The 21,069-nt window shown below is 32.6% G+C and overlaps 1 protein-coding gene across 2 annotated transcripts; it reads right to left on the bottom strand.

Moving 5' to 3' along the window:
- Positions 1 to 1,934: 1,934 nt before the first annotated feature.
- LOC109813423 (phospholipid-transporting ATPase 3) lies at positions 1,935 to 20,716 on the bottom strand. Of its 2 annotated transcripts, XM_083070082.1 has the most exons (27): positions 20,410 to 20,716; positions 17,131 to 17,196; positions 16,207 to 16,268; positions 14,865 to 14,946; positions 14,350 to 14,460; positions 13,280 to 13,357; positions 13,089 to 13,185; positions 11,910 to 12,016; positions 11,621 to 11,686; positions 10,946 to 11,067; positions 10,372 to 10,462; positions 10,201 to 10,278; positions 9,997 to 10,113; positions 9,681 to 9,827; positions 9,498 to 9,602; positions 8,670 to 8,812; positions 6,859 to 6,960; positions 6,708 to 6,771; positions 6,390 to 6,608; positions 4,604 to 4,769; positions 4,408 to 4,487; positions 4,083 to 4,322; positions 3,653 to 3,874; positions 3,403 to 3,570; positions 2,926 to 3,288; positions 2,709 to 2,815; positions 1,935 to 2,586 (listed from the first exon to the last, which is right to left on the bottom strand). In XM_083070082.1, the coding sequence occupies exons 1-27, from the start codon at positions 20,578 to 20,580 to the stop codon at positions 2,280 to 2,282; spliced, it is 3,681 nt and encodes a 1,226-aa protein (XP_082926208.1). In that variant the 5' UTR covers positions 20,581 to 20,716; the 3' UTR covers positions 1,935 to 2,279. The 2 variants fall into 2 exon arrangements, with proteins under 2 accessions (XP_082926208.1, XP_082926209.1); XM_083070083.1 differs by lacking the exons at positions 14,865 to 14,946; positions 20,410 to 20,716.
- Positions 20,717 to 21,069: the final 353 nt, after the last annotated feature.

Raw genomic sequence — 21,069 nt, 5'->3', positions numbered from 1 at the left:
ATGAAGTCTAACTATCATCCTAGCATAAGGGTTTATAAACCTCTAAATGTTACCCAATCATTTTCCCAAATCTTTGTGATCCTAAGTAACTCAACCACAAACACATGGGTACATTATCCTACCTTCACTCATGTACATCTAACCTTTGCAACTTCTTATAAAATTTTGGTGTTCTACCTTAGACTTCCAACACTAAACAAGCATATACTACTAAAATATCTCCCCCATCACTCTAGGCTACCAAACATATCTCCTCATGATCTTGGCGTATCTTATAACTTAGGGTGAAAACATATACTACTCTTATTTCCTCCTTAAAGCCATCTTCTTAAGCTCAAGTACATTCACTTAATCTTGGAATCTTAAAACTTAATCTATATACCCTACCCCAAAACCATTCTCCTTACCTTAATTAAAAGCCTATATTTGAACTAACAAAAGGAATCTTAATTGTTGGCCTTTTTTAGTCCCACCTATCAAACCATTATGTTAATCCTAAGGCTCACTAAGAAGGGAGAGTTGAATTGGTATTTTTAAATCTTTTAAAAAATAAAGTTGCACAACAAAAAATTCTTGACCCCTTTTGTTATGAATTCAGAAATTACTTTTGAAAACAAGTTCTTGAATTATTTAGTTTCTTGAACTTTAGAAAATTTTATTAACATTCAAGTACAAAGATCATTTGCTTCACTTTTACACATACAAAAACATAAAATTTGAATTTCAAGAATACATGCAAGAATTGATATTAAACAAGATAATGAGCAAAAAGGGAGACAAAGATTTCAAAAATTTATATACTAATTCGCTTTCCTCAAAAAGTTACATTCAGTCTTCTATGATCAACCTTGATCACATAGGTTTATAGGTCAAAATATGATTACAATTAAGATAGGTGATCAATCCTAGATCCTAAAGCAATCCCATAACCCCTTTAGGAATCTTTTATTATTCTTTTGACTATAGAACCCTTCTCTAGCTTGTAAGCTTAAGAAATCCTATCTTGAGACACATTTTCCTTCTAAATATTACAAAGAACAAAACAAAAAGGAATGAAACGAATTAACCTTTAAGCACAAGCCTTCTCTCCTAATCTTACTTAATTCTTGATCACAAAGAAAATATTTTCTCTATTGAGAAAGCTTTGAACAAGTTTCTTTAATAATTAACTTTCTTTTACAAAGTATTTGTTCTCACGTGATTTCTTTCTTTTCTTTCTCAAAAATTATTTTTCTCTCTCATAAACTCATTTTCAAAATTTTATCAAATTTTGAACAACCCTTAAAAATATGAAGTGTGTTGAGTTTATATAATGAAATATTCACCTTGATGTGATTGATATTTTTGATCATGTAATCAACTACTTCGATCTTGCTACTATCCATAAACAAAGTATAACAAATGTAATTGGTTATGTCGTCATGTGGTCAAGTTTACATTTTGTTCCTTATGTAATTGGTTACAAAAATTTTGTATTTAATTATATTAGTAACTTGAATCCAGGAATCCTAAATGTTATTAACTTTTTATGTAATCAATTATCAAATAACTTAATCAATTAATTAGAATATTTTGATTTTCAAAAACTCAATCGATAATATCATAACGTTTTAAACAAAGTAAAAAAACTAATGTTATTGTAATCAATTAACACTACTCATGGAATCGATTCCATCGGAGTAAATTTTATTAAAATGTTTTTATAAAATTTAATAAATTGATTTTTTTACACTGTTTTCTAATCTCCATGCATTAAAACCGTGAGCTAAATTGCTATAAGCTTTGCTCATCACCCACGATATACCTGATAGGAATGTAATGCGAGATCATCAGCCTACTTCTGTGATGGTTGATGTTCAGGCACTTACCATGACACTTTTTAGTGAAGAATGTTAAAGAATTGAGAATGCATTTAATTGCGAAAAAAGAAAGGCTATCAGAAACAACACTTCATGAATTTCAACAATCCGACATTGCAGATATCCAGAAACAAGTCAGTAAATCCAATCCAATAAAAAATAAGTGCTGAACTCCTCGAATCGAGTAAAAGAATTGCACAACCTCTAAATTTCACAAAATTGACTATATGGATTCCTGAATATCCTGGAATGTACATCTAACGAATCCTGAAAACCTGCTCTAATCCCCCCAAGAGTAACAGAATATATCCTAATTGAAAATGACTACATATTTAACATGGCAGATTCTAATTTTACAGATTTCCTAGGCTGGCTCCCAAGGTGGAAAAATGAAACTATGTACAATGATCCTACTCCAAATTACTTTTTGTGTCCAATCTTAGGCTTTGATCTCATGCTAGCTCGTCTTGCAACATCCCATGCCTTTGGTGGGGCATATACACCAAGCTGTGCAGCAAAAAAGGATTCGTACCCCGGTGAATCGAAAGCAAAGCCGGTGTGCTTTGATAGCTCACGTGGGAGTTGAGATATAGCATAACTCCTTGCCTCAGCTGGCGTAAGCTGGTTTCCTACCTCCAGCAGCTGTGCCCTACCAGTGTTATCCACCTCGTCTCTATGCATTTCTTGAATAATCTGATAATCATAGGGGAAGAACCATCTTTGAACCCTGTAACCAAAACAATCAAACCCAAATGCAAAATATCGAGTACCGTGAGAGATGATGCTGCAACACCAATTTTATCTAATAAACATCATTATAAAAGACTGTTCTTCAAAACATAACCTTACCCTTGGTAAACAAAGTCACAGAAAAGTGCAGCAGCAGGAACTAGAAGTAGCATGATGTAGAAGTAGAACGTACTCATCAAGACATATATGACAAAATAAATATTCTCCTGCAGAAAATGAAATAGAGGTCAAGTTAACGGCGTTCTTAATGGGTCATGAGGAAATTTCTAAAGTTACTTTTTCAATACACTACACCCAGAGTAGAAAGAGAATTCACCTGACGATCATAAGGTGTGGAAATCCCTGAATATATAAAAATAAAAATAAACCAGGCTAATATACTCCCACCAACACTAATATAGTGCCATCTTGTGATTGAATTACAAATCATAAGTAGTCGCAAGTTGACAGTTATTACAACACAAGTGAAGGCCATTGTACTGACATCCCAGAGTCCAAATATCTTTCCTGCTGAGTTTTTAGCACTTAAATTTGTTGTGCTCACAAAATAGAAGAATATTAGAGACTGGTATACAGAAAAGAAGGCCCATATGGCCACAACTTTCCATTTGAAGAAAACATTTTTTATTCCTTCCATGTATAGTTCAGGATACTTCTTGGATAAAGATGAACTGACATCCTGGCAAAGGCACAAGTAACTAATCAAAACATGCCATCCATGAAAAAAAAACTCTAAAGGTAACCAACAAGTAAGCGTAACTGCACAAGTCAACTGTTGGAAAGAATATCCCACCTTGTCAAATAATCCAACAATGATTACTGGCAATGCTGTGAAGATAACATTATATAATGACTGAAACCAATCATCATAGAATCTCTGACCAGAAAACCCAGTTTGAAAGGTAAACCAAAACTGAGTAAGAGTGAAAGTGAGATTCTTGTAAAAGAAGTATATCACAACCTGCAATAATCAATTTTCAACAGTGTTTTAACATATAAACAATAACAGAAGAGTATATATTGCAGTTTACAAAACATGATACCTTGCATATTCGTAAATATGACCATCGTCCATGAACAAGAAGCAAATCTGCAAGGTAACGAAACTGTGCAATGGCAAAATCACTGGCCATCACAGCTTGCATTCCCTCCATCCCACTTATGCCAATGCCAACATGCGCAGCTTGAATCATGCTAACATCATTGGCTCCATCACCAATACTAAGTGTTATTTTTCGTGCACCTTTCTTTACCATACTCGTGACCTGTAAGCAAAGATAGTGAATGAATAATGGCAGAATTTCATAAGCTAAACAACATCAAATTCTACTAGGTAGATACTTCAAGCACTCCTACTCATTAAGCCAAAAATTACTTCAAAATTAGCTTCCTAGACAACATAAAAAATCTACATATAAACAAGATTAATAAGTATGACATCAATAAGTCAATCAAACACAGAATGAACTTTACCTGTGCTTTCTGTAAAGGAGAAACTCGGCAGCAAACAACAGAATGACAATTCAAACTTAGATTGAGCAGCATCACCCTTAAACTTGGATCCAATGCATACATTAGACATTTCCCATCAATCACAAGTGCTAACTTTGGTCCAGATAGGGAGTGAAAATAGCTCTCTGCTTCCTCAAGGCATTTCTTTAGCTCTCTTTTCACTTCATCTTTGATAAATCGTGCAATTTCCACTTGGTCACCCTAAATAAATAACAAAACAATGCTTTTATTGCAGTCAGAAACACTAAGAACTATGAGCAAAACATGGAGCAAAAAAAGTAAGTACCCTGTCTTCAACTTCTCTAATGGCATCCGTTTCTGAACTAATGACAAATTGCTTCATCTCATTGTTTATTAAGTTGCATGCTGCAGCAAGAGGGTGGAAATAATATATAAAATGATTACAGATAAACTTTTGGGCAAATTAACATAAGCATAAAAAAGAAAAAATAAAAAACAGGTCTAATTCAAAACAGTCTTACCATAGGCTATGTTTATTGCTGTTTCAATCTTGTCCCCTGTAAGAACCCAAATTTTAATACCAGCTCTTTGAAGAGTTTCTATGCAAGCTGGTACTCCCTCTTGAAGTTTGTCTTCTATGGCTGTGCTACCGATTAAAATGAGATCATTTTCAATAAGTTCTGCCACCTGTATCAATTATAGACGTGTCAGAAAAAAATATAATAATTCACATGTTCACACAATGAAATCCAAACATTCTGCACTCAAGTTAATTTCTGATAACCAGGAATATAGTAAATGCCATTTAATTCAAGTTTCTTATAGTGTTTGGATTGGATTATTTCAATATTTGATTACGCATATAATTAATTGTTGTCATAATCAATTATGTGACATAACTTTTAAGTTTGGATGTTATGTAAAAATTGGTTTTAAGCTACTCTGTTACATTTGTATTGTCAAAAATAATTGCTTTTCTAGTTTTCTTATAGCAAAAATACAAAGAAGGGATAAAGATATTTGTAGTATTTGATTTGCATTTAAATTAATCAATTAAAGGGAGATATATTAGGAAAAATCCAAGTCCTAGATCAATTAGAAATAAGGTAGTTAAAAAGTATATAAGAAGTGGAGGGTAACCCTTATCTTACAAACCGGTTTTGTAGGTTTGAGTTAAGCCTATAACTCACATTCTAAAATGATACCAGAGCTATCTAAATACATTATAAAAAAGTCACCCACCATTGATACACATATCAAGTCTATTAGTGTTGGACATGAGAAGGTATATAAATCAAATCATTAAGAGACCCACCTACCAATTATCCACATACTAAGCCTAATAGTGTTAGACGTAAGAAGGTGTATTGAAAAAAATCTAAATCTCACATCGACTAAAGATAAGACAATTAAAGAGTTTATAAGAGGAAGGCAATCCACACCTTACAAGCCGATTTTATAGGGTTGAGTTAGACTTATAACTCCCATTCTAAGAAGATAAAATGGCAAAACAAGAGTTAACTGAAAAATAATCTGTTAGCTTTTAATCATAATCTCCAAAATTTAGTTTAAATTAACTGAAAATTTGACCCTTTTTCTTTTTTAAAGAATATAATCTTGCATTATAATTTACATTATCCAACACCTTTAAATACTAAATAGTAACACCAACAGTCTTTTTCTACCAATCCAATCATAATCTTGAAAATAAAACACATATACATGCTCTAACAAGTTTCAAAAAGGAAACCATTGCCATAAAATATGATTGCAAATTGTGGAGCTAAGAATAATAATGGCATAATTTTTCTTTTGTCTAATCATCATATCAGGTTCCGTTCTGATTGCAGCATTTTAATTTTATCAAACAATGAGATGAAGCAAATTATTATCATTTATCACCCAAGAAAATAAAAGAAATTGAAGATACAGAATGAGTTTCAATTGTCATGCTATTTCAATCTGTTCACTAGCATAGTTGTTTTTTCTAATCTTTTGGCTTGAGTGAAGTTTGGCTGCAAAGACAAGTATAGAGCTTAAATTAAAAAGGAACAGTGCATCTGATTATTTTTAATCTTAATTCTATAGAATCCAATGACGTTGTGGTGAAGTAATGAAAAAGCAAACAAGCAACGTAAATTGAAAAATTTTTACAGAGAAATCATCAAAGCAATAATTTAGTGAAATTTAACTACTTATCAAGGTAACCTATTCCAAAATATATATATATATATATATATATATATATAAATTATTTTATGCTAAATATGCACATAAAAGCTTCCATGCTAGTAGTATAAACTGAACCTCATCCAACTTCTTTTCACGATCATTTAGAGAAGACTTGGCCTGGATAAACTTCTCATTCCAGCTTTCATAAACATCAGGATGCAATTCTTTGTAGGCTAGGCATAATGTACGTAGTCCAGCAGATCCAAATAGTTCCAAATGCTCCCTGGTGACTTTCTTGATATTATTATTAGTATTACCATCAGCCAATCTCTCATAGATTACCGTATCAGCACCCTATGGAAAGCAAGTTCGGTGGAAGATGTCATCTTAGAGCCAATTAGTCAAATCCAAGCAACATTTTAATATTGTGGGGAACCCTCAAGAAACTATTACCTTACAGTATAGTACAAGCCTTCCATCTGGATAACGACATACAACAGACTGACGCTTCCTTGTACTAATAATGGAACGAAGATAACAAGTATGCTCAGAAGAAAGTGTTAAAACCTTAAAATTGAAAGAGTACCCGTAGGGGGATAGTTACCTATTAAACTCAAGCACATTTAAAATCTCATAAGACACATCTTGAATTTTGCCCATTTTCTCAACATGAGATTCACGAACATTGATCGTTGTAGGTGTGCGTCTGACAAAGAATCATAGTGATTTGCATTAAACTCAAACTGAAATAACCTTAAATCTAACAATTCTATTGACAAACCAATAGAAAGGCATATTTGCCATTGTAAAGGATTCATGCACTCATGTAGCCACTTCGATTCTCAAATAACAGTTCAACTCAGACTCAGACTTTAGAGTGTAGGATAGACATACCCACATTTTTTTAATTAAAGAAGAAATTTTATTATTTAAAAAAAAATGAGGCCTACAGAGAAGGAAGAAGTTAAGACATAATCTGTTACAAAGAAATAAATCTAATAGAAATATTTACGATATCATGGAATGTTCATTTCATTTCTTCAATAACAATCCTAAAATTCAAAATCATTACGGAATGATACTGAATAAGCTTTTATGTGCTGACATTCTTCCATGCATAATTCGTGTGAACACACATTGTGGAAATTGAATCATATAGTTAATACAGTAAACGAATAAATACACTGGAAGAATGATGTAACATCATCAAATTCGGATTCCATAGTGCAGTATTGGTCAAACTACCTACATTGACAAGACATCCAGTCCAAAAATTCAACAGAACACCTAATGTACACAAGAATCTCTCTTTTATACTCTAGAAAACATATTATTACCTTAGTAGCAAACATGCCCACTAACTACTCTGAAGTCTGAATTATATATTACTATATATGCCTACCTACAATTAATAACAGATGAACACTATAATCCAACTATGGAGTTTTTCTTTTACATACCATGCAACCTGTCCTATTAGATTATATATAGCTTGCCTAGTCCAGTGTATTACACCTCACAATATTTTCTAAATTGTTACCTCTGGACTATTGTAATTGAGTTTTTACATTTTAAGATCAATACACATTTATGATTCACTTTTAATTTCACTCTCCCCTAACATGTCCCAAGTTTATGACTTCTCTAATTTTAAGTTTTAAATAGAGAGTTGGCATCAACCAATCAACCTCTCAATTCTCATGCACTGATCCCATTAAGCTATGTTTGCTACTCACATAGATGCATACCATCTTATTTTGTTTGTAACCATCAGTTAGCAATTAGTGATATCACAATTTTCATCCAAAACAAGCTAACCAGCATGAGTCCAAAGTCTCATATGCAGATTTAACTGCTTTTCTCTCTCTGATTTCTATTTCTACTGTTTCAGTTAACAACAAAGAGTAAAACGGGAATTTGAGTTACAATTTTGAAAGCCAATCCTTTAAATAAGTATAATTGAGATCTCATTTCATGCATTGTCTCATCGGAAGTATAAGAACTTGAAGCCTCTTTTTTTTTTTTTGCTGGCATTTCAGCACAGCTACAATTCAAGAATAAAGACATAAAGATCTAGTCAAAGGGGCATTTCTATTGAAACATATTTGCATGAAAGACAAGTTACAAGATCATTGAAAATCTACTATTCATTGAACAGCTTGAGAAAGAAAAATGGACAAAATCTCCATCATATAGAAATGGGTTTAATTGGCATGGGCTTAATTCTTTAAAACTTAATTGAAAAAGATACCGCCAATGAGGTTGTAGCTCAATTGGCATGGGCTTAATTCTATAAAACTTGGTTATGAAGTTAATGTTGGATCTTCAATACTTAACCATGCCACTACCCCTCCCTTACCTAGATGCTGGTTATGCAGATAAAAAGAACATAATCAAGAAGTTTGAACATTGAACCTGTAGAAAAAGAAACCAAAGTTTTTTGCAGCAATAACCAAAGCAGCCTCATCAGGTGATGCAGCTTGATATTTGATCTTTTCAGGGGACTCCTCACCCTCGGGCAGTACAGTATGACATATAGCAAGGCATCTGAAGAATTCCTACATAACAGGAAAAAAAAGGAATATTCCTGTCTTACATAACAAACTAAATGGTAAAATTAAAGCCATGAGCATGAAGTAAAGAAAGCCACTTAAGTGCTTAACCAATAGACAATATTTCCTAAATGAGAAAATGATTAACCAATGTGAATAAAGATTTTTCCAAAAGTAAGAATGTAAACTATGCCAACTGTGCTTGAAAATTGGGTTCATAAATATAAGAATTGATTATTACATAGGAAGTGTAGATATGCACCAGGACATTCATACATACATCAATATGACACAAACACGAGGATACAAAGTTCTAAAAATTATAGACAGAGCATACCTATAGTACAACACGTAAAATTAAAATACACACATATTTCCAAGAAATAACAGGCTTTTGGGTATTCAACTGTCATTTAAATGTTGCATGGAACTCATGACAGATGGTTACAGTTGAGAAATCTAGGATACATTTCAAGCAACAATTTTTACGTAACATGAGACAAGCAATGATTTAGCCAACTAAGTTGCCATTATAAATGAAACATATTAAAAAAAAGTAAATGGATACATATATAAAAACCATTTTAGTCAGCAAGGAACAAACTCAAGAACCAAGAAACAAAAAATTGAGTTGAGATAATGAACAAACTGCATCCATCAATTCAATGTAAACCAGAAAAGTTATTTTTACCTTGCAGACATCAGGATTAGGCTCATTCCTCCAAGCTCCTCTCATAAGCCTCGCATCATCAAAATTAAAACCCCTCTCCTGCACTGCATTGGCAGATTTATTTTCCTGTAGAGAAAATAAAATATAACCACAATCCTTTGTAATAGATAAACTACTTCCACACAATACATTTAAATATATTACATCAATCTTCATGCCATTGCGCTCTGCTAATCCTCTCTCAATTTCAGTCACACCATTTCCATAGACCTCTCCTCCAATTGAACACTTGAAGAACTCCATTAAATTCCTTGTCAGAGTCCCAGTTTTGTCAGAGAAAATGTATTCCACCTAATTAAATCAGAAAGAAAAATTGGAGTCAAAATTTCTTTTGATTATTTTGGTTTAATTTTCTTTTTTCATTCCCATTTTGTCCATGTACTATGTGTTTCACTTTCTTCCTTCCTCCTCAATAATAATAGTTTTTTTCTTTCAAGCAAAAAATGAGGCAGCAACTTACCTGCCCAAGTTCTTCATTCAGATTTGAAGTTCTGGCCAATGCAGGTGTATTGGTTTCACTATGGTACATGCACAAGTCCTTGTTGATAAATTGAGTTGACTGAATAAATTTTATCATCTGGTATGATAACCAAAATAAATTACAGTTTCTCTTTATCAAGACTTTGGTATTTATAGGGCATAAATAAATGGGTAAGACACGAACCTCTATGGACACATAAAGTGAAATGGGGATGATTGTTGAGTATAGTGTGATAAGGGTAAACATAGTAAGGAGAAAAACCTGACAACACAACATAGAATTAACAACAATAATTTAAGAGAGAAAGCAAGCAAAGAGATGGTTAATCATCTTGATGGAGTAAGGACACAGTACCAAAAATCTGTTTCTGGGGTTGAACTGTGCTGAGCCCTTCTCTGATGAATCAAGATGCAAGTAAAAATATTTTTTGTTTACAAAGATAGCACTGCAGTTTACACATACAATAATGTCATTTAGAAATAAACAATACTATTATACGGTAAGGGATTACAGTCACAGTTTCATTTTTCCTAAGTACAATCATCATTTAATTAAAAAGTATATAAAAAGAATACAGTCCTCAATATCCCATTCTGTAATAACCGTTATTCACAAAAATTTCTAGTCAGAAAAGATTAGTCTTTTTATTGTTAAAACTATCTCTGTATTTACATTACTTTAATTAAACCTCATACACATAGCAGACTCATCTATATTTATTGTTTTAATCTTATCTAAAGATTGAGGGACATGTCAACCCAGTCAAAACACTATTGATAATAACAGAAATCAATACACTAAATCTAATGTGGAATTTAAACAAAGTCAATCCCAGCCTCAACGTTAACAATGAACTAAAACATTAGAGCCCAGTAAACATTGGCAACATATTAGAAAGAGTCCAGAAAAACTCAATTGTTTAACTTACCTGCCTATGGCTCCGATAAAACACATCATGAATAGAGTTGCAAATAGAGTTAGTATGAGTTTGTCAAGCTTCCTCTCCAATGTACTTCTTTTGGAAGGAACATTCATTGCATTCATCATCACCTGCAATGTTTATTCCAAATGTCCGTAAAAGAGTATCCATGAACAATAACAGTAGGAAAATACAGAGCAACAAGAGAGTAAGCAAAATATCCCTAAAAGACAAATATAAGACCAAGTTAATTCATAAAGCTCGGTATAAGAACCCAAATCCACATTTACAAAAGCAACTCAGACAGACAGGATAGCAATCATCACATTCAACACCAACAGAAAAGTAAGGAACAGAAGTAAAATAAAACCATAACTAGTGGCTACATCTTTTGAGCATGTTTGGTTTGCTTTTGTTTTCATTTATGCTTATATTTTCAATTTTTCATTAATTACCAAAAAAAAATGCCACCTTGCTTTAATTCAGTTTCCTATGCTCAACTTTGCACTGAAAATGACAGAATATTCATGAACAATCAAAGGAAAATCTGTAAGCAACGGTGACATTTTTAAAGTGAGCATTTGGTTTCCTATGTTAAAAAAATGTTATTTTTCTTCATTTTGTTTTCTCTTTTCAATATTTTGTGAAGAAAAGGATGCAAAAGAAACAGGAAATTCAGCAAACCTTTGTTTCATGTCCTGTAAATATAACAACCCCAACAATATACTCTGTATTCCTGAGACTGCAACCCTGAAAAGGCAAGAGACTCCATGTCAATGCAAGTCCAGCTTCACAAACTATGTAAACAAAATTTCAGCATACGGTACAGAGCAATTTATGATTCAAACCAATCAAACAAAGAAAAACACAAAACTCATGTTATCGATTGAGACAACTATTGCTAGTTTATTAACAAAAAACAGTTCACCAGAACAAAAGACACAAAATAGCATTTTGGGGGGTGTTAACATACTCGCAACAAAATTTGATTTGGACTGAGAGGCAGTGTTTGCTTTTGAATTAGAAGATTTCCAGTAAAGGTGTACAAGGAATTGTTTGGTTGTTCACATTGAATTTCACCTGCACATAGTTGGAGAACTTGTCAGAACTTGGAACAAATAAGCAAGAAATCAAATTTTGCATTAAGCATTGGAATTTACATTCATCAACCTGATAATAAATAAGTCTTGCAATTGCATTGACTTCAGAATAATATTCCATTAAAAAATTAAAATTAAAGACAATAGTTTCAAAGAGCCACAAAAAGTCCTATGAAGACCAATTACAAATTAGGAATTTTTATTAACAAAAAAACATACCACCATATGAGGAACAATTAACCACATAAAATACAGAATTTATCATTAACATAAATTTACTAGTATCTAACAAGATTATCCTGCTTAAATCTTAGTTGTGATTCCAAAATTGAACACTTCCATCTATTAGGATGATTAATTCAGCAGGATATATGATGTGAATTGCAACCAATTACACAAATATGTAATACTTTTACTCAGCCTGAATCCCCAACTGATCTAATGCAGGAGAATGTTGAATGTGAACATGGAAATTTGAATACATAAATTGGAAAAAGAGATTATAAATTTGTAAATTGGAAAAAGAGATTATAAATTTGTAGCAACTTTCATGGAAGCTAGATAAAAAATAAATATAAAATATTAAAAAAATTGGAGTAAAAGAATGAAAATCCAATAGTGTGTTTTCAAGTAACAAGGACATATCTACATGATACCAATATACTGTTTCACCAGCTAAACTCCCATACCCAGAAGAGAATGCCAATTGAAAAGATGATTTACATTTCTGTAGTCATACAACAAATTAAATTAGAAGCAGAATTACATCTCAAAGAAACCAAGGCATGTAACCAGTCCATAATAACTTACAACACAATGGACTGAGTAAATGTGAATCCTTGTTCTAATTACTCGGATAGATGAGCCAAAATTATAATAATGTCAGACGAACCTATTTAACTATAAGTTTAAAGTAAAAAACAATGGTTGAAATGTTGTCATGTTTCCTAGAACTTAAACAGCAAGAGCACATATGAAAAATCATTCTGAGCAAATTAAATAAAGGTTAGAGGAACTGTAGAATTATAGGTAAATCCATTAAAAAATATAACCTTTAAATTCAGATGCCTTCTCTGGAGTCACGTAATCCCAAGTCTTTTCCAATGCTTTTCTAATCTTCAAATTGGTTTCCCCATCCAAATTAGCAGTCTGTCACCCAAACCCAATGTTAATAAGCTGCAAGCACTGTTAAACAACATCAAGAAAACACTCACACCAGATTGAAAAATATAAATAAATAAACCTCAATGTAGCAGACACCGTCTGCATTAGTGCTAGCCAATAAAAGCAGATCTGCAGGAAAGAATCCATCCTGCTTAACCTGCAACACAGTATAACCTATAGTAACAGAAAAATCATAACAAACAGCTCAGGAGAGCAAACCCATGGGTCTTATATTACACACATCTGAAAACCATACATACAGTTAAGAATTGAAATCATATATTGAAAAGGAAACTAAAACCATGACAAAAATCGATGATTTCCACCCCACACATCTTTTTCAGACCAATAAAAAAATTCAAAAATATAATTCAGCAGCTCAGAAATCAAAAAATAGATTCAAAAATACTAAAGAGAAAGAAATACACACATCTCAACCAAATATATTAACGAAACCAAAGCATCCAACAAGATAATCGAATATTTGAGCAAACTATACAACAATTGTAAGCAATACAAATTATCTGCAACATTGTGAAACAAACAAAACAGAAATAAACCAAGGGTACAGGAGTAAATTTAAAAAAAAAAAAGCCATAATAGTGCTAGGTTTCTGTATAATAAAATTAAATTAAATAAATCATTACTACTTAATATTGTATAATGGAAAGAAGGAAAACTATTGTTATCTAGATATAGAACCGTGATGATAAAAAAGAGTTTCACCCATTACAATAAAAAAATAAAGTAGGGCTAATTCAACACCAAAAGCTAGCTTCAAGGGGAGAGGATTATCCAACTCATTACAAGTAGTACTTTAACCATATACCCACCTACTATGAAATCTTAACACACCCAAGACAGAACACACGGAGTATGAAGTTTTTGGGACTAAACGTTTGCAGTGGCCCAACATTGCAATGGATACACTCTGATACCATATTAAAATTAAGAATGAACCAGGCCAAACTCAAACCCAAAAGCTACATCAAGGGGGAGGATTCCCAACTCATTATAAGTACATTGGTCATATATTTATGGAATAGAAGAGGGAAATAGCATATATAGAACAGGCACAAAACAAGTCCGAGCTCAAAACATAGTACATGTCAAAATTAAATCTAGGACAGAATTATATGATACACTCACCTTGATGATGTCTCCAACCTGCAACTTTTTCCAGGGTATAGACTCCCACTTTTGATCTTGCAAAACATCTATCATATTATTGTTTATGGACATGTCATTTTGAAAACGCTTCTGTTATACACAATTTAAAGGGGAAAGAAAAAAATTAGTAAGAGGAATAGACATAGAAACCTATTGGCATAATCCAATCTGTGAGAAAGTGTGGACAATTTCAATTAAGGATGCCATTAAGAAATATAAAATAAAATGAGGTCATAGCCACATTCTTTAAACAAAAGATGTAAACTATTTCACAAACTTGTAAGAAACTAAGCACCTTGTACAATTAAATGATTATTTCTACATTCTAGAAAATATATATTCAACATTCTTCTATAACATCCACCCTCTGCCAATGTTTCCCGTTAAATTTCTGTCTGAAAGATGAAATGTTTATTCCCTTGCTGCTTGCCCTCAAAATCTTAAGACATGTTAAAAAGAAAGCAATGTCCAAGGAGAGCTAAAGATATTCTTACCCAGTCCTCAAAAGCTTCCTTAATAAGAGAGACAAGAAGCACCAGAGATAGAGGAAGCACATTAGTTATTGGAGACACAGGACTACAACATAAGAAAATTTGAAATTAGACCTAAACTAACTTCTTTCATGAAAATATAATTTTACCATAATGCATTCACCATATGAAGTACATATTATTGATAACAAACTTCATAACAATTAAAGCAAGGCAGGAATGTAGTAAAGCATAATGCAAGATTCAAGAAAAACAGGATAAATGCTACTATAGCTAAGAGTAATTAAGTAATTAATTTATGAATGAAATGGTAAAGATTTTCGTAAGTAGAACTCTACTAATAGAAAGCTAGCTTGTTAACTCGGTCAAGCTAGATCAGATCTAGTTGGTTGGACCCATTTGCAAATTTGCTTCTTGAAAGTAGCTATAAACTGTAACTCAGTGTTGTCCATGTTAGTCTATGTTTCTGCTGAATTCCAAATAAAAAATAATCTCCCCACATAGCATTCGTTTCCTTCCATTCTCTTGTTTGTTTTGTTATGGTGTATCAATAAAGTAACAAATAGATATGGCACAACAACCATAACGATGAGAACAATGAGTTGAATGGGAAAATTACATAGTACATACCAATAAATCAATATAATTCCTAGAGAAATTGTTAGAAATTCAAGATGACACATAACAGATCATGCAGAGAGCATTTGAGTAATACCAAGTTCACTTAATATAATACCTTGTCAACCAAAATACTCGATCAATGCAAAGAAACTTTAATCAAAATAAAAAAAGGACCAAAACCCTAGCTATCTCTTGCTTAATTTTTCCCAACCCCAAATTCTAATGTCATTGCCTTGCAGGTATTCTACACAACTTTCTAATAGCCACGAATTTGACCCTTAAACCTGTTCAATGGCTTCCAAACAACACTAATCCTCGGATTACCCAATGAACCTTCAATGCACCAATTTCCACCATGAATTAACCATAGAAAATCCTGAATGCAAACCATTAAATCCTAAACCTTTCATTGTCCTATATCAACCATGCATGAAGTACAAAAAATAAATTCCCATATTAGACCCATTGAGGAAGATTAAGATCCAATGTAGCCACAATGCATCTTATCCATAAAAATACTCACTCTAATAAAAGGCACCTAAGTATTCAAGATCTAATACCACCCTTGCCATAAGATAGCAGTCAACTGAAGAAGATAATTTTTCATGAAAAATTAAGATGGTACTATGCCCCTCCAGTGAGTACTAATTGCTTACTTATCTCAATAATGCTTGCAACTTGCAAAATAAGCTTTTAACTGCGAAGTTGACTAGTATTTACATACCTAATTGGTGTGGTTGACAAAATTGAGATTGTAAGAAAGTAGAGATTAGCCACCCGTCTGAACTGCAGGACAAACAGAAATTTTCTATCTTCTGAGTAACATAAGATAATGTAACAAAGGATAACCCCATCACTTACAAGCATGATTTAACTTTAGTCAATAATATACAATTTTATAAATAAGAATAAATAAGAAAAAATAAAGGCAAATATATTTGAGAACACAGGTTGTAGAGCCATTTTATATGTGACTCCACTCTCGTGAATTTGTAACAGAACCGATGCAAGAAGGCTAATTTAAGAGGAAAAAGAATCAAAGACAGTAAAACAAAACAAAACATAATCAGCAGTGTAAAGAATGCCTCAAATAATCACATATCTATACTAATATATAAAGGGATACTCATTTTAGTAACCACCTTGGTCTCCACATTTTGTTGACCACTATACCCTTTCATTTTAAAAAATTGGAAAAAAAATATTTTTTACCAAAATCAAGATCTTAAAATTAATGGACTAATCATAACACTAGATCAACATACATTCATTACTTAATTTTTATTTTTAATAAAGTCACGAAGTGTCTCGATCCCACTAGTCAAAACATAAATTAATTAATTCATTACTGGTTGGTACCTCAAGACAAACATCAATCTGGACAACCAAACAATAACCATACATTTAATGTTCCTTGACGAAATGAACATATAAAAAATGTAAAAAGTGCTCTAAAACATAGCACAAATCATATAAGCCGAAGTGTGTCATCTGAAAGAGCCACAATGTACTTTCAAAAACTACTGAAGAATATAGTCTCCAGAAAATGCAAAAACACATGGTAAGAAAAGCCTCATTTTTAAAAAAAAAACTGGAAATCAATTGCATCTCACATGTTCTCCAAAATCAAAAGCTTAGAGTAACTTACCTGTTCAAATAATCCTTTTGGCAGAAAGGTGAAGAAGTTATATTTGGTAGTTGATATAGAATTCCCCTGTAATGATGGATATTAACTAATCAAAATTACTAAATTTAGGCATGTCAAATATATATATATATATATATATATATATATATACACACACACACACACACACACACATACAGACACACATTATAATATCTTGTATGAAATGGAAAACTCTGATTCCATGAAGCATGGAAACAAAAAATTAATGAACATTCTTAAGATGTATGCATAGCATAACAGTAGAAATAAATAAAATCAATTTGATTTCATATTAATTATTAATCAATTAACTGTAAGGCAAACTGCACTATGATTTCCTCAACTAAATTTCAACTGACATTCATGCTTAAAGCTAACTTATAAAAAGGAGGAAAATTTCACGAAACTTTTATTTTCAAATGTCTGACTGAAAAATAATGGCAATGTTAGACATCACAATCTTTTTATATGTACATTTTCCATCCTAGATAATCTGAAAGATCCAAACTGTTAGAAACCATACTGTCTTGGAAAATAAAAATTCACTCACCAATAACCTATATTTTATGCTTCACAAGATTCTAACTTCTTTCATATCAATTCATAACTTTCAAAAACTGTTTTAAGAATTCAAAATCAAACATTGTAGAAAGAAATGAAATTCTGTATATTATGAAATGAGTAAAATGTACAAAAGGTGCTAAGCTTCTGTTTACAGTGATGTATTTATACAGAGGCTTAGCTACAGGACACAGGTTAGTGACAACTGTGAACTAAAGCAGTTACAGCTTAACTATAGTTATTCACCTATAGTTGTTTACTAAACTAAATACAGAAAGGAGTTATACATGAGAGTAAATTACTCTTTTACACTATGCCTTTTATTCAGAAAAAATGCTACAAAAAGTTCTAAAATGCAGTTAATTGCTATTCCTACTCTCAGCCAATCTTAAACATTGAAAAAATAGAACAATGCAATCAATTGGCGCAGTTAAACCTTCATAATGTAACAAATAACTTCAAAACGATGTCAAATGTTACCAATTGGAATTATAGGGATTTAAGTAAAGGAGGAAAGAGAGAGCAAACTCTGAATAATAGAATATGATATTGATATATAGCATGTACCAGTATGTTACAAAATACAAAGAGCATCAATCCCTACTTACTCTAATTTCAGATTCCAAATGCTAATTAAATATGAAATATACTAGGAAATATGATGAAATAAGGAAAGCATTCCTAAAAGATCATCTAACGGTATATTTGACTTGACAAAATGATTTTAGTTTTCAATTTTGATAATAAAAATGTTACTTAATTATATTCAAAGGTTTTTTGTATTAAAATGTTTATATTGTTTTCACTGTTTCATATATAAATCTTAGAAAATAATAAATTAAGTTAAAATAATTGGGCATTTTTGTAATAAAAAAGAAAACAAGTAATTAAACCAAAAAAAATTGTCAAAGTAAACAAGACATAAGATACTCTGAATATAACAATGATATTATGAGATATTTTCTGAATATTCTAACACTCTGAATACAATTAATTAGACTTGAGCACACTAAAAGAAAATATACTGAATATATTAGAGAGGCTGGAGATGGGGACATCTTGGACAGTTAGACTAGAGTATTGGGGACAGTTAGACTTACATCTGATGGGGAGAAGCAAAGCAAGTAAAATTTGAGTGTTTAAAAGAGTGTGTCAAAAAGTGTGTTCTTAGCATTTCTCAAGACTAAATATACAGAATTGCCAACTTCTGATATTGTAGGGATTAGAGAAAAGTAGAGGGATGAAGACAAACTCTGAATATAAAATGAAAGGGAGGGAAGAACATTCTCCAAGAAAGAGCATGGAACAGCAAGAGACTGAACTGAATAGAAACAAAAGAACAAAACATCAAAGATGGTGCCAAAGAACAGAACAAGGCCGAAACACCACAAAAGGTGCTGCAAAACAGTAGAAATGTCCAGGGATACGGCCAAAGAATAATGGGTCATATTTCAGAAACACGGGCGCATGATTGTTTTGCAATAGGGTTTTGATTTCAAACCCCAAATAAGGGAAGCAAAATCATGAAATTGTCACTCCCCCTGGTTTTCAACCATTAACCAAAGTCATGCACACTAATGCCGCAAATAGTCACTAATATGACCACAATTTACACCACTCCAGGTGCAACAGCAAGCTGTGACGCAATGGCCTTCAATGGAGCAGCCATAGCCATGAAGCAACGCAATGTCACTAGTGCCATTAAAGTGCACAATGAGAACTCTGGGTAGAATTAACCACATGAATCAAACTGCACCATAAAGTTCAATTGCAAATCATGTCTATAATTGAACTATTAACCTCTGAATCCTGAATCCTTCTTAATTGCTTCACTTATAGTACATCTCTAGCAACAGGGGTGACCTTCATCTGATTTACTTTATTCACTAGAGCTGCTACAGGTCTTCTCCATTACTTGTTCAAACCACCTAAGGCGAGCATTCTACCGTCATTTTTACAATAGGTGCTACCCCAACTTCCTCTCTAACGTTGTCATTCATAAACCTATATTGTCTGGTGAGAGAAATTACTTGAGAAGTAAATTCAAAAAAACTTGAAAAGGAAAGGATGTGCCCACCCGAACTTTATATCATCTCATAATCAAAACATTAAATTAAACGTCTCCTTCAAAGAAAAGGAAAACGCCAAAACGAAGTAATCCATGTTTTTATTTCTTATTATTCTATTTGATAGCAGCTTGAAATGCTGAACCGTCCATGTGAATGAATTTCACTGTCTTTTATTAAGTGACTGACAAGGCATTCCTCAAGCAAACTCCGTAGGTGTTATTAGACTATCTTCCGTCAACGAATAGACCCAGTAAAAACAAAATGATAGTTTATTTAGAGTTTCGAAGTGTAAAATGGAACTTGCAGGTGGAAATTCTTCAACCAATTCGAAGAACAATCAAAACGCACTTGTTTAAATAAGAAACACGTCTACTCATCAAAGTTGAACTAACCTTGGATCTTCGTTACAATTACACATCAACAAAACACCAATTAACCAATCACTAACTTCCACAATCAACAAACTTACTCAAACAAACACTGAAACATCGTCAAGCTCTACATAGCCAGGCACAAACGGCAATTAACCGCAAAAACAAAGACGAATAAAAATATGAAAAGAAAAAAAGAAGCAATCGGGGAAGCTAGTTAAGAAGAAAAAGGAAATCTCAGAGGAATAGGAGGGAACCTTGAATCGGATGGGAAGATTGGCCTCGCGATCGTTGCAGAAGATGGTGCGGTGAGTGGGAGCCTGAGGCTGAACTCGGCCGAGTCGAACCGTTCGAGAGGTAGTTTGATGGCCCAACGTGGAACTCGATCGCGAAGAGAAAGTAGATTGAATCCCATCCCATCCCTTCATGGTTCAATTTTTCATGCGATCGCTTCTTCTCTTTCTCTGCGAATCAACCAACCAATTGCTTTTATTTTAACACGCCAATGAATTTCGAAGGCGCAAACGCTACTTGGGTTGGTTTGGTGCTCCTTCCAACAACGCTGAAACCAAGAGATTCAACCCCCCCACACCTGCTTTTACCATTTTGCCCTTCCCTTCTTCTTTTTTTTTTAAAAACTTTTAATTTTTTTCTTTTTCCGGAACCCGCGTTCGCGTTGCTGTAGGCGTGCTAAATTCCCTCGGGCTCACGCTACATTCCCTTCTTCGCATCACAATAATATTTTTATTTTATTAAATTCTATAAATATTTTGGACATTTTCAATTTATATTAAAAAAATAATGAAAATTACATAACAATAAGTAAAAAGATACTTATTTTGGGGCTAGGAGGATTCGAATTCTGCCTTGTGTATGCAGTCACGTTAAATCTTGGGACTATCTATCTCATCCTTTGA

This window comes from Cajanus cajan, chromosome 3 (genome assembly GCF_000230855.2).
Source record: "Cajanus cajan strain Asha chromosome 3, NIPB_CcT2T_4, whole genome shotgun sequence".
NCBI classification, from domain to species: domain Eukaryota; kingdom Viridiplantae; phylum Streptophyta; class Magnoliopsida; order Fabales; family Fabaceae; genus Cajanus; species Cajanus cajan.
This window is presented reverse-complemented; position numbering and strand designations above follow the sequence as displayed.

Bases quoted from the DNA above. Each gene is read 5' to 3' on its own strand.
- LOC109813423 (XM_083070082.1), bottom strand. From the start codon at position 20,580: ATGAAGGGATGGGATGGGATTCAATCTACTTTCTCTTCGCGATCGAGT. The intron at 13,186-13,279 runs GTTTATTTATTT...TTTGGGTGACAG, and splicing joins ACGGTGTCTGCTACATTGAG to ACTGCTAATTTGGATGGGGA. The intron at 11,687-11,909 runs GTATGTTAACAC...TTGCCTTTTCAG, and splicing joins CAAATCAAATTTTGTTGCGA to GGTTGCAGTCTCAGGAATAC.